The sequence below is a fragment of the Labeo rohita genome, chromosome 11 (assembly GCF_022985175.1).
Source record: "Labeo rohita strain BAU-BD-2019 chromosome 11, IGBB_LRoh.1.0, whole genome shotgun sequence".
NCBI lineage: Eukaryota > Metazoa > Chordata > Actinopteri > Cypriniformes > Cyprinidae > Labeo > Labeo rohita.
In genome coordinates this window covers 18,326,868-18,339,752 of record NC_066879.1, presented here as the reverse complement: position 1 = coordinate 18,339,752, position 12,885 = coordinate 18,326,868, and the positions used below count along the sequence as shown (strand labels likewise).

General features: G+C 29.1%; 1 protein-coding gene across 2 annotated transcripts; it reads right to left on the bottom strand.

The window, feature by feature from the left end:
- Positions 1-580: 580 nt before the first annotated feature.
- Positions 581-11,531, bottom strand: setmar (SET domain and mariner transposase fusion gene). 2 transcript variants are annotated; one of them, XM_051122042.1, is made up of 3 exons: positions 11,316-11,531; positions 10,500-11,104; positions 581-822 (listed from the first exon to the last, which is right to left on the bottom strand). In XM_051122042.1, the coding sequence occupies exons 1-3, from the start codon at positions 11,427-11,429 to the stop codon at positions 729-731; spliced, it is 813 nt and encodes a 270-aa protein (XP_050977999.1). In that variant the 5' UTR covers positions 11,430-11,531; the 3' UTR covers positions 581-728. The 2 variants fall into 2 exon arrangements, with proteins under 2 accessions (XP_050977999.1, XP_050977998.1); XM_051122041.1 differs by lacking the exon at positions 581-822 and having other exon boundaries at positions 7,821-11,104.
- Positions 11,532-12,885: the final 1,354 nt, after the last annotated feature.

Below are 12,885 nucleotides of genomic sequence, written 5' to 3'. Positions count from 1 at the left end.
CTGACGGCACCCATTCACTGCAAAGGGTCTATTTTGTTATATGTCAACAAAAACGTCTGTAAAGAGTGATATAAAGCACAGAAGAACAGCCTGGGACCTATTGGGGTCTGTAAATTGAGTGCTGGCTGCAAGGCAAAACAAAAATTAACTAACCATTGAGGAGGAAACGGCCATTGATTGTCATGGTTGATGCGATTAAGGCTTATAATGAGCCGCACATTAGAAGATGACAGACATTGAGGCTACATTTTAAACTGATCCTGCTGATACTCTGGCCCTCTCATATACTATATGAATTATAAGAAAATCAGATTGGTATACAATTTAAACATGATTTTGCAAACAAAGCCTAGAGTCCTCTTGAAACAATGTAAATATGGCCCTAGATCTCATTGTAAGGTTTCTTGGTCTGGATCAACATGAAATGGCATTCACAAGCCAATTCACTTCCTAAAAGACAGGACGTTCAATGAGGAAAAATTAAGGTGTGATTATTTTCCATTGGGAAAATGTCTGGATGGATGAATCATTCACAAAAAGAAGAATCAAGGGTCAGTTTTGATTCTGATTTTGATTCAGTCTTGATCTGAATTGCTTATGGTTTCAGTTAAGACCATATATATATTTTTTTTATCATACTAAAGCTTGATATTTACTTCAACTAGCAGTCAACACAGTTTAGTTACCATTACCAAGAGAATTCTATTCCTCTGAATAGCCACTGTTGCTTAGTGTTTGAACTGAATCCAAATTCCAGTTGATTTAAATGGACAGCTTGGTCTGCATTTAGGCCCTGAGGGTCTCGTCTGGTTCTCGAAGTATCTACAACATAGAGAGAAAGAGTATAAGAGTGAATGAATCAGAAAATCACTGCTGTTTTTGGGGTCAGTAAGATTTTTTAAAAGAAACTAATCATTTTATTCAACAAGGATGCATTAAATTTATCATAAGTGTCAGTAAATACCTTTATAATGTTACAAAACAAAAAAGTTACATAATTAACCAGTAGAAATTTGTTACCTTCTATAGATTTTGGACTGTTGTCTATTACGGTAACAAGCTCACATGACGTTACTGTGCTACATTGTCACAAAATTTTTTTAAGTTATTTTTGCGGCTTTATAGGCCTTGAATGGTTAAATACGCACATTTGTATGTGTCAGAATGCCCATCTTTGCAAATATCCTTGTAAAAACTAAATTCAGGTATGAAGAGAAAGCAAACAGAAAACAGAAAGAAAACACATATGTGACAGTAATTGGATTTGGGCAGGTCTTAAAGTGACAGCATCTAATATTCCTGCTGTCTGTCATCCATGTTAATCAAACAATAAAAGAGAAAATCTATCACTCTCACAAAACTATTAATAGTAATAGGTTTAAATATTATGTCGTGCTGTAACTGTAGGGCTAATACAATGTGTCCCCTACAAACAGCATATGTGAATATTATGTAGACGTACTGTTTAAATAATATTTATGATTTAAATTATTGCTAGTTTTCATCCCTAGTCTGTCTGTTTAAATGTCTGCATTCAACTTCAAATGGCGTTTTGACGACAGTATTCTCTAAAAATGATTTGCATTCCAATTCTGGCATCAAAAGGCACAAAAAAAAATTCTCTCTTATTCCACGGATTTTACCAGTTTCACTCCACTTGTTACTTGTGTTTTTCTGCCACTCTACACTGTAAAAAGTTTTCACCAGTTCAACTTAAAAACTTAAGTTCAGCAGCTGCCTTAAACTTTTAAATTAAATCAACTTAAAACTACAAGTCATTTGAACTCATTACAATAAAATGAGTTAAAATAACTTGTTAATTTGATTTAACTTATGTAGTTGAAATGACTTGAACTTTTAAGTTCATCTAACTTAAAATTTTAAGACAGCTGCAGTTGAAATTGGTCCAAATTGGTCTATACAATGTCTGTAGCATTTCTTATTTATTTGTTCAATTGTAGTTTTTTGTCCTACTGTAATTAGTTTCTTATTCTTATTAACCACTGACTGTTTTTTCATTTTTCAGTCGTTGAGCTTGAGTTTTTTGACAAAAATTATGACATTTCTATGCCAATAAGAAACTAAATTTTGATATAAAGACCTTATTTAAAGCAAAAATAACTACAACATAAAAAATATCATTATCGTGAAATAAAATTACTCACATCGTGATACAACATTTTGGTCATGCCAAACACCCCTACATCTCAGAATATAAAGAAAACAAATTACAGAAATATTAAGCAGTACAATTGTTTTCACAATTAATAATAATAATAAATGCATATTGATTTCTGAACTGGAGTAATGATGCTGAAAATTCAGCTTTGCATCACAGGAATAAATTACATTCTAAAATATATTTAAACAGAAAACAGTTATTTTAAATTGTAATAATATTTCACAATATTTCTGTATTTTTACTACATTTTTGATAAAATAATTGCATCCTGGGTGAGCAATTCAAAAATCTTACTTAACCTCATACTGTTAAACAGTAGTGTAGGTATAAAACAGCCTGTCTAAGGCAACGTCACGCCTCACATCAGACTGAAACCACTGAAAAATATCTCTGCTGTGATATGAACCACCTCAAAGCTGATTATAATTTTAGCCAGAGATGTTGCGCCCACAACGTATCACAACATATTTCCGCATATAATGACGTGACATGACCACACAGATGACAGATGCAAATGAACCAGAGTTATGTGTCCTGTTCCACCCTACAGGACAAAGTTCTTCCTCACTAAAAATAAAAGACAATTATACCGTGATAATGGCTCTGGTTTTCCCAGAGGAAATGGTCTTATTAAACGAGCTACAGCAATACTCAAACTGGGTCGTAAGCCTGTATTGTCATTGATAAGCTATTATTTTGTGGAGAATTATCCAAATTACACACGCACATTCACTTGCAACAAATACCACAGTTTAGCATTTAACATGCCAAAAACAGAATAAACACATGCTTGACGAACAATACAGTCCAAGAGAGAATACTCATCGCCATATCATAATCTAAATGTGGTAACTATGGAAATGAATCATTTGTACTCATCTGAGATATGATATCTGAGGATGCATCACAGACAGACTCTTCAGACAGAGAGAAAGAGAGGTCTCATTGCTATTAATGTATTCGCTCAATTTCCCCTCATCGAAACAGGCCTGTGATCTTGTGCTGGGAGCTCTTACACAATGCAAACAGCTGAGTTTAACGTCACTTTCTTTCTCCATTCCATATGACAGGACCTCCGGTGGTCTGCGTTGAGTAATAAGGGCCGATTAGCGGGTTTGAGCTTTGAAAGCCGAGCAGCTTCATTAAGTCACTATTAAGCACTGTGCAATTTGACTGTCACTAATGGCAGCGTGGAGGACAGGCGTGACGGATGAAAGAAAACTCAGCGTGTTTCTGCAAACGAAGAATTAGAGAATGTTAAACAGCCGAGGAAAAGCAAAGAAGCAGAGATTGGTTTGGTTTTAAAGGAGAAGTCCACTTCCAGTACAGTTTACAGATAATGTACTCACCCCCTTGTCATCCAAGATGTTCATGTATTTTTTTCTTCAGTCATAAAGAAATTATGTCTTTTGAGGAAAACATTTCAGCATTTTTCTCCATATAATGGACTGATGTGCTGCCCCGATTTTGAACTTCCAAAATGCAGTTTAAATGCGGCTTTAAACAATCCCAAATGCGGTTGTAAACAATCCTAGTCGGGGAAGAAGGGTCTTATCTATATTACTACTATTACTTCTACTACTAAAATGAAACAAACATTATTTTTTAGGTTATAATCACACAACATTTCTTCCATGTTTTAATTTTAATAGTAAATTCCCCCCTTTGTTTGCCAAAAAAAATAATATTTTCAATAATTAAAAAATAAATAAAATTATGTTTTATGCCTTCATTTCATAACCAGAACATTTTAAATACACAACACAGAATTTCTGAGGGTAAAAAAACCTTTCATAAGGCTATTTGAATAAATAATTATGCATTCAACTAATTAGACATGTTAAAAAAAACAGAATTTGATAACAATAAAACATGGTGAGGAAAAAATAAAAAAATTTATAGGGCCCTAAACATGTTATTTTTGTTAAACCTTCATTAAATTAATGTGAAATTGTGTAAGTTTCATGATTTTAATTATTTAGACATGCTCTAAAGTTTTTATTTAATTTTACCATTAAAACAGAATCCAGAAAAATTAAAACAGAAAAAACAGAATTTGGAAAAAAATAAAACGGATTTCATAGGGCCCTATATGATATATGTAAGATGGGAATAAATGGTTAATAATGAAGGGATGACTTATAATGAAACTATAAGGAGCTTAAAGTCACTCTTAGGCAATCGTTTTAAAACTTTTTTATGGTTCACCTTGTGGAGGATGCACAATTTTGATTATTTTTTTATTACCCTGGAAATATATTTTTCAAACTGACCATTTTATTGATTTTTTCCACACATAGTTATATTTTACATTTTATATACTATGGAATTTCTCTATGGTGTCCATCCTGTGTATACAGTGTATTTACTCATACATCACAGTAGTGGATGTTACTATAACGGCCTAAAAGTCACACCATTTTGGGCCACTGGAATATTTTTCTGTTTTTTTTCTCGTGTTGCAGTGAAAGTCCCCTGACAATGTTCTATATAAAAATAAAAGGCAACACCGTTTTAAACTCGGCTGCACTGAACACCAGCAGTGTGGACATTAACCGAGTCTTAAGGGACACACATGTTTAATAAAACACTGCCCTACTTTCTCCTGAGGATCTCAAGCCAGAGAAACAAATGGAAATACATCTTTTTTGGGATCACAAGTTTATTATCTTTTTTTTTTGTTACTTATTCCATACCACATTATAATATGTGTACGTGTATACGTAAGCATTATCAAAACTTAAAATATTAATGTTAATCAATCAGTAATTAATATTATTATTACTTCTAATATTTTTTATTATTTATGAAATTATTTTTATTTAAAATTGTATTATTTGATGTACATTTTATATATTATTATTAAATATATTATTTACATTAATTACAAAAATAATTAAATTTTATTTTATTGCTTATTGATTAATATGAATCAAATGACAAATAATAACTGTTGTTAATGTTATTAATTTATATAAAATTGTTAAAATGTTTCAAATCTTATCAATAATAATAATAATAATAATAATAATAATGAAATAACTGAAATGTAATACATGAATATAATAATAATAACAATGTATCTAATACAAAATAATATTAACCAAATACTAATGATACTAATAAAAAACTTTGGCTATTTTATTTTTCTGTCATTTTCTGAAATATTTTTTATTTAATTAAATTAATATCTGAACTTTACTATACATATTTGTATAAAAATAATTGTATTTTTAAACAGGAGTATTGCTTTTCAAATCTAATCAATAATAATAATAAAAATGACATAATTCAGAATTTAAATGAAATACATGAAAGGAAAAATAATTAAATATATATAATTAATAAAAAATAATTCATTGATTTTTCTGTAATTTTCTCAAATATTCTTTATTTATTTATTTTAATATCTTAACTTTAATATTGATATATATATATATATATATATATATATATATATTTGTTTGTTTTTATGAGTAATAATTGAAATGAAAAAAATAGTTTAAAATTGTATAATAATACAAAATATTAAGCAAATAACAATAATTAATAAATAATTCAGTAGTTATTTGATTTTTCTGTAATTTTCTCAAATATTCTTTATTTAATTATATTAATATCTGAACTTTAATACTGATATATATTTTTATCAAGAACATTTTTTTATCTTTATGAGTATTGCTTTGTTAATTGATTAATAATCAAATGACAAATAATAATGATCTGAATCTTTACCTATAAATTACTCATATGAATATGTTAAAATGTTACATAATAATAATAATAATAATAATTAAATAATTGAAATGAAAAATAATAAAAACAAATATATAATAATACAAAACATTAAGCAAATAATAATAATATTGATATAATTAATTTTTCTGTCATTTACCCAAATATTGTTTATTTATAATAATATCTGAACTTTAATACTGATGAAAAATGTTGTATAAAAAAATATATATATATATATATATATATATGGAGTATTGCTTTATGTTAATTAATTAATAAATATTGATCAAATAACAAATAACCATGATTATCAATATTATTTAATTGTTTAAAATCTGAATCATTACTTACAAATTATAAATGTTGAATGTATGAATGTTAAAATGTTACGTAATAACAATAGTAATAATAATAAACGAAAATAATAAAAATATAAACAATGCCAAAAATAATAATAAAAAAAAAAATCACAGGACACAAAGTCAGAGGTTTCGGGTAGTGTCCCTCTCAACGGTGCAGAGGTTGCCATCAATGCCGCTCAGTTTCTCTCTATCTGAGGAGAAACTGACCTTACCATGGAAAGACACAATGAGACCCTGACGTGCCCTCCTTTGTTAGTCAAACCTTAAGTATACACCTCAAGAGGCACAGCTGACACTTGCTAACTGAGCAGAGAATTACTGATTTCACTCTTCAACAATCGTTGCTAAACACTCCAGCCTACACGCGCCGTCCAGTCGATATCACACATCCCGTTACCATAGAGACCCGGGAATGTGCTCACTCACCAAACCCAATGAGTCATGAGACAAAAACAGGATTCGGAGAGTTCGCCACAATCCTCACATTATCAGCCCATCCAAGTGCAAGGAAAAACAATCACTACACAATGACCCGAACCACCAGACACACTGAAGAGAGTGTGTCCGCTTCAATATGTGATTTTCAGAAAAGTAGGTGAGCAATACGGGTTTAATATTTGGGTCCCTACAATCTTGAACATTGGCTTACATCCTTGGGAAAATATTTTGCACATTTAGGTCATCATACATCAGATTTACATTATTATAAGACATTATTTAATATTATATAATAAATATAATATAATATTTTCATAACACAATTATCTTAATAATGTAATAATTTGGACATTTTTAATTTGTAATAATTCCATATTTTATTAATTTTTAATTAATACAAATATTTAGGACCCTGTTTCAGCGTATGACATCTTAAACGTGCTATAATAAATTAGTATTAATTATTATTATAGAATTTATTATATGTTAAATTAAAAATATAAATATTTTACAATATAATTTTAATTATAATATTAATTATAATTTATATTAATTTACAACATTTATGACATTATAATACAAATGCTTATTTATAAATATGTATTTTATAATTTAATATTTTTTTTAATATTTAGCTCTGTCTCAGTCTATGACATCATAGACATCTTACAATACTTTAGCAAATTATTATTTATCAATACTTATTTTATCAATACTAATATTATATTTATGTGCTATTCATATGAATATTTCTGTCCGTGTATGATATCCTAAATGTCATAATACATTTAAAGTTTTTGCTAATTGTTGTAATAATTATTTTTGGTAATTATTATTTATTAATAATACCATATTTTATTATTTTTATTAATAAAAATATTTACACCCCTGTCTCAGCATATGACATATTAAACGTGTACTATAATAAATGATAATTTTATATAATTTTATTTTTATACTTTTTTTGTAATAGGTTAATTTAATTATATTAAATATATATATAATTTATATTTTATATTTGAATATTTATTTAAATTATTATTTAAATTATTATTTATCAATACTAATATGTTTATTTATTAATATGAAAATTTCCATCTCTGTGTCAGTGTATGATATTCTAAATGTCATAATAAATTATTATATATTTAAAATAACATTAATTTATAATAACATAATTATTTAGTATTATAAAAAATAACATATTCATGAAAAAATAAACTGCACACACACACACACAAAATTTAAATGTTAATTTATTATATATAAATTATTATTATTTATTAATAATATTTGTATAATTTAAAATTAATTTTTTATATTCAGCTCTCTGTCTCAGTCTGACATCCCAGACATGTACTAATTTATATTAATTATTAAATCTAATATAATATTTGTGTTATTAATATGAATATTTCTGTCCCTATGTCAGGGTATGATATCCTAAACATGTCAGAATAAATTAATATTTATTTATAATAATAATAATAATAATAATAACAGAATTATTCAGTGTAATAAATAATAATATATTCATGCAAAAAAAAAAAATAACAATAATAATTAAACAGCACAGAGATTTCAACAAGAAACAGGAAGTTCAGTCCATAATTCCAAAGACGACGTAACCAAACTTGATGTGTAAAATGTCACTGATAAAGATGGAATCGTTTCTACCCAGCATGCCTTGTGGTTTGCTCTGGTTTCTGGTCTCGGTGCTAATTAACCCAGATGTGGATATTAATATTGCGGTGGAGATGAAAGCAGGCTGGAGTGGAAATGGGGCAGATGGAGAGGAGGGTAGGGGGCAGATTTCAGGGTGGCGTCAGAGTGAAATGGGTCACTCCCACCCTTGTGTGACAGTTACTATATTAAAACACCCATGGGCCCTTTTTAATTGCTCATTACCCACCAGGATATGGTGAGAAAATCAGACTTCTCTTAAAGGAGACACTTATGGTGAGACACACAAGATGCTGCTGCTGGTGTGCATTTTGGGGAAACTGATAAAGTTTGTGGTAACACGTTACAGTAATGATCAATTTGTTTGGATTCAGTCTGCTAATAAATAAGATTCATTGTCTTATTGTAATATATATATATATATATATATATATATATTTCTAATTATTTTAATAACTCAAAATATGCTAACAATATTTTCTATTTTTTTCTTTTTCTAATTATCCTAATTATTATTTTTTAATAACGCCATATTTTATTATTTTTGTTAATTCAAATATTTAGCCCCCTGTCTCAGTGTATAACGTCTTAAACATGTGCTATAATAAATTTTTAGAAACTATTACATATTTTTAAAATAGGTTAATTTATTACATTTAACATATAATGTATAATATTTTTGCTAATTATTATTTAATAATATTTTTTGTCATTTATAATTAATTTTTTTTATATTTAGCTCTATGTTTCAGTCTATGACATCATAGACATGTTACAAAAATGTATTATATTTTTAAACATAATAATTTACAATATCTAACAATTTGCAATAGATAACAATAAACAATGTACATATGACTATTTATGGTTTCAATTTCTTTCATCATAAAAAAAATCTAAATACAAGCTTATGGTCAGATAAATCTGGGAAATCATGAAAAATATCTTCACATAATGGAAAAAGTATGTATAGTCAATGCATAAGCTATCATGAACAGTGTTATTTTAGTATTATACTACAGTATTATACTTATTTATTAATATTTTGAATTAGATGTTATTACATTTTTTTAGGTTTCATTTTAAATTGTTTTGTCACGTTAGTATTTTTGTTTTGTTTTTATTAGGTTTGTATATGTTTTTAATTGCTTTTATATTTCTATCTACCTTTAATTTATTTTTTATTTAAGTTTTAGTTTTGGTAATTTTAGAATTTAAACTTATGAACTGTGGTTAGTTGACTTTTTTTAATTTAAAAATGTACGTTTTTTTTTTTTTTTTTTTTTGTTTTTTTTTCTAAAATTTGTTGTTGTTGTTTTTTCATTTCAGCTTTATTTCAATTTCCGAAAACAGAAACAGAATTTTTACAGCATCTATAAATCTAGGTTATTGTTCATAAATATACTCATATTTCTTCATAATACATTAACTAAAATAAATGTTAATTTATACAACTTGAAAGGTTAAAATAGATAAATAAATGCTGTACAAATATATATTTGTTCTTTTTTAGTTCATACAACTTGTAATGTTAAAATATATAATTAATATAGGAATATTAATTACAAATATTTTTCTTTTTTATTTACTTCGAACTAATGTAAACAAATTAAACCTTATAAAAAAGTGTCAAAGAATTTGCCATAAAAGATTTATTGCTAAATGTACACGCATATGTTTTAAAAAAACATAAAATATATTTATATCTTGCATTTTTCTTGTGCATGTTTTAATCAGCACAGAAAACATTTGCCCCTAATTTAAAAAAAAAAAATAATAATAATAATAATAAATAAGCATTTCTGCTGGAGTTTCAGACTTTAAATGTTAAATCGGTCATGATATATAAATATAAATTCAAGTTTTAAATATTAAATTAACTTTAAAACAAAACATTAATAATAAACTCATTAGGACACATTAAACACTTTATTTAATGAAGAACTGACATATCTAAGGGTAAAAATCCTGTGCAGTTTGAAGCCCCACAGTGACAGACTTTTCTCAGTGGTGTTTCACCAATATTGGGCCCTGTGTGTGTCCCGCTTAATGTTTTATTTTGTCCACCTGCATAGTCAAAAGTCAGTTCTTCGTACCTTTCTATATCACGATTTGCGAACAGAGCGAGTCTAGGCAGCAGTGAATGCGCTCGGACGGGCACCATGACCAGGTTAGGCTGGCAAGAGTGGTTGATAAACCTTCCCACATTGCCTACGGTCACGGGGTCCACGAACGTCTGGGTGACCCTGTCCCCTCCGCTGTGCTCCTGCACAGCAATGATGTAGTTCATATCTAGGGGAGTCTGAGAGAGCTGGTGGCGACGGGCCTCATGAGACCCGATTACTTCCCCGGCGTATTCGCATACGAATCGGCCACAAGGGAGGTGCTCGAGAGCCTCCACCCCCAGGCCCCTGTCCTTGGTGCTGAAAACACCCAGACGAACCTCGACCCCCTTTTGAACGACACGGTTCTGGCAGGACTCGCTGCAGGCGCATAAGGCATTGCACTCGAATACAGGCCTGCTGTAGACGCCGTCCTCTTGCTGTTGGTTCAGACATCCCTTGCTGTCATACATCTGGCCGAACCGCAGGCAGGGGCAGCTGTCGGGCAGGCAGGATTGGGCACGACATGAGCAGCCAGGGAGGGTCACCGCACTAGGATCAATGTCACAGCCTGGTCCTTGTACATTTTCTGGCGCATACTAAAGGATTGAGTCACATTAAGGCGGGAAATTAGTGGGAAAGTATATGATAGTGCTGCCATCTAGTGGTGGTGAGAGTGTTAATGCCATGTAAATATCTTTATACCCATTAAAATAAACTTAAAAACACTATTAAATAGGAAAATGATCAAAAATGGCAATATATCTATAAGGATTTTACTGCAAGGCGAGTAAAGTGTTACGTATTTACCTGAAAACTGGAAAAAGCCTCTTTGGGAATAGCGTTCTCAATCAAAACAGGAACATTTTCGAGCCCGCCACTCAAATCCCGACTGTATGATCGTAAAACGTCTTCTTTGTACATTTCTTTCTGATTTAGATTTGAAAGAGAACATTATTAACTTCAGACTTGTTTAGAATATCGACGCATCATGAAATAAACGAAAACGGAAGCGGAAATGCTATATGACAGGCATAAACACTCGACGTTGAAGCAAAATAAAAGTCCCGTTTTGCGTTCAGTTCACCTTTTAGAGCAGTGGTTCTCAACCTTTTTGGGGCCAGCGCCCCCTACCCATTATCCAGGCCCCTCACCGCCCCCCATCAAATAAATCGTAGTCTAACTGTCCTCACTGAATATTAAAGTTGATTATTATTATTTTGTGTTTATAATGAGGACTGATATTATATTTACAGTAATTCAAATGTATGGGGTCATTATGATTTTTAGGAAATTACTTTATTTCAAGAATGCATTGAATTCGCATTCATGGTGCAAGAGAGCACCATTATTTTATTTTTATTTTTTTTTTTAAGCTGTTTAATGTTCCTTGTTTAGGCTGTTATGGTCAGTTCTTTGACAGTTATAGACCTCTTTCAGCACTCTTACGAATGTTAAGTTTTTATTATTATTATTTATGTTTCTTATTATCTGTTCATTTATATATGTACTTCTGTACGGTTTATTTTGTGGATTTATTTATCTCTCCCTTTTTTTAACATATTTCTGTCATTTGCTTTAAGAATTATTGCAGTTTATTTTCTTATGTCTTATTTTATTTTATTTTATTTATTTATTTTTTGTTTGTTTGTTTGTTTTGTTTTCATACTCATTGTTATATGCTGATTGATTGTCTAGGTTGTATTGTTTGTTACAAATTCAAAACCTCAATAAAAATTTGATAACAAAAAAAAAAAAAGAATGCATTGAATTGATCAAAAAAGACAGTGAAGTACTTTTTTACAGTAAATTATTTTAAAATAAGTGTAATAACATTAATTTACAGAGTTTTTGAGCATGTTGGTGGTTTTCATTGCTACAGCTTCAGTGTTGTTGAGATGTGGATATATCTTGTTGCCCCAAATTTAAAAAGACTAAATAAAAATGACACAGTGGACATTGTTATTTTGGTAAGTAAATACCACATTTACTCAAGCTTTACTTTACTTTACTTTATATTTACTACTTTACTATATTTCATAGATTTTGTGAGAATATTTCAAAGTTTACTTTAAAAAAATGAAGTACAACCCTAATTCTAGAAAAGTTGGGACATTTTGTAAAATGATAAAATCTGTAATTTGTTCATTCTATTTAACTTTTATTTAATTGACAAGAGTACAAAGAAAAGATTTCCAAAGTTTTCACTGACCAACTTAAATGTGTTTTGTAAATATAAACATATTTATTTATAAAATGTTTATTTATTTATTTATTTATTTATTTGAAGTATGCATCCCACTCCAAAAAAAGTTGGGACAGAGGCAAAATAAAAGTGAAAAGGTTATAGAATAACCAAATAAACTGCTTTGAAACACAG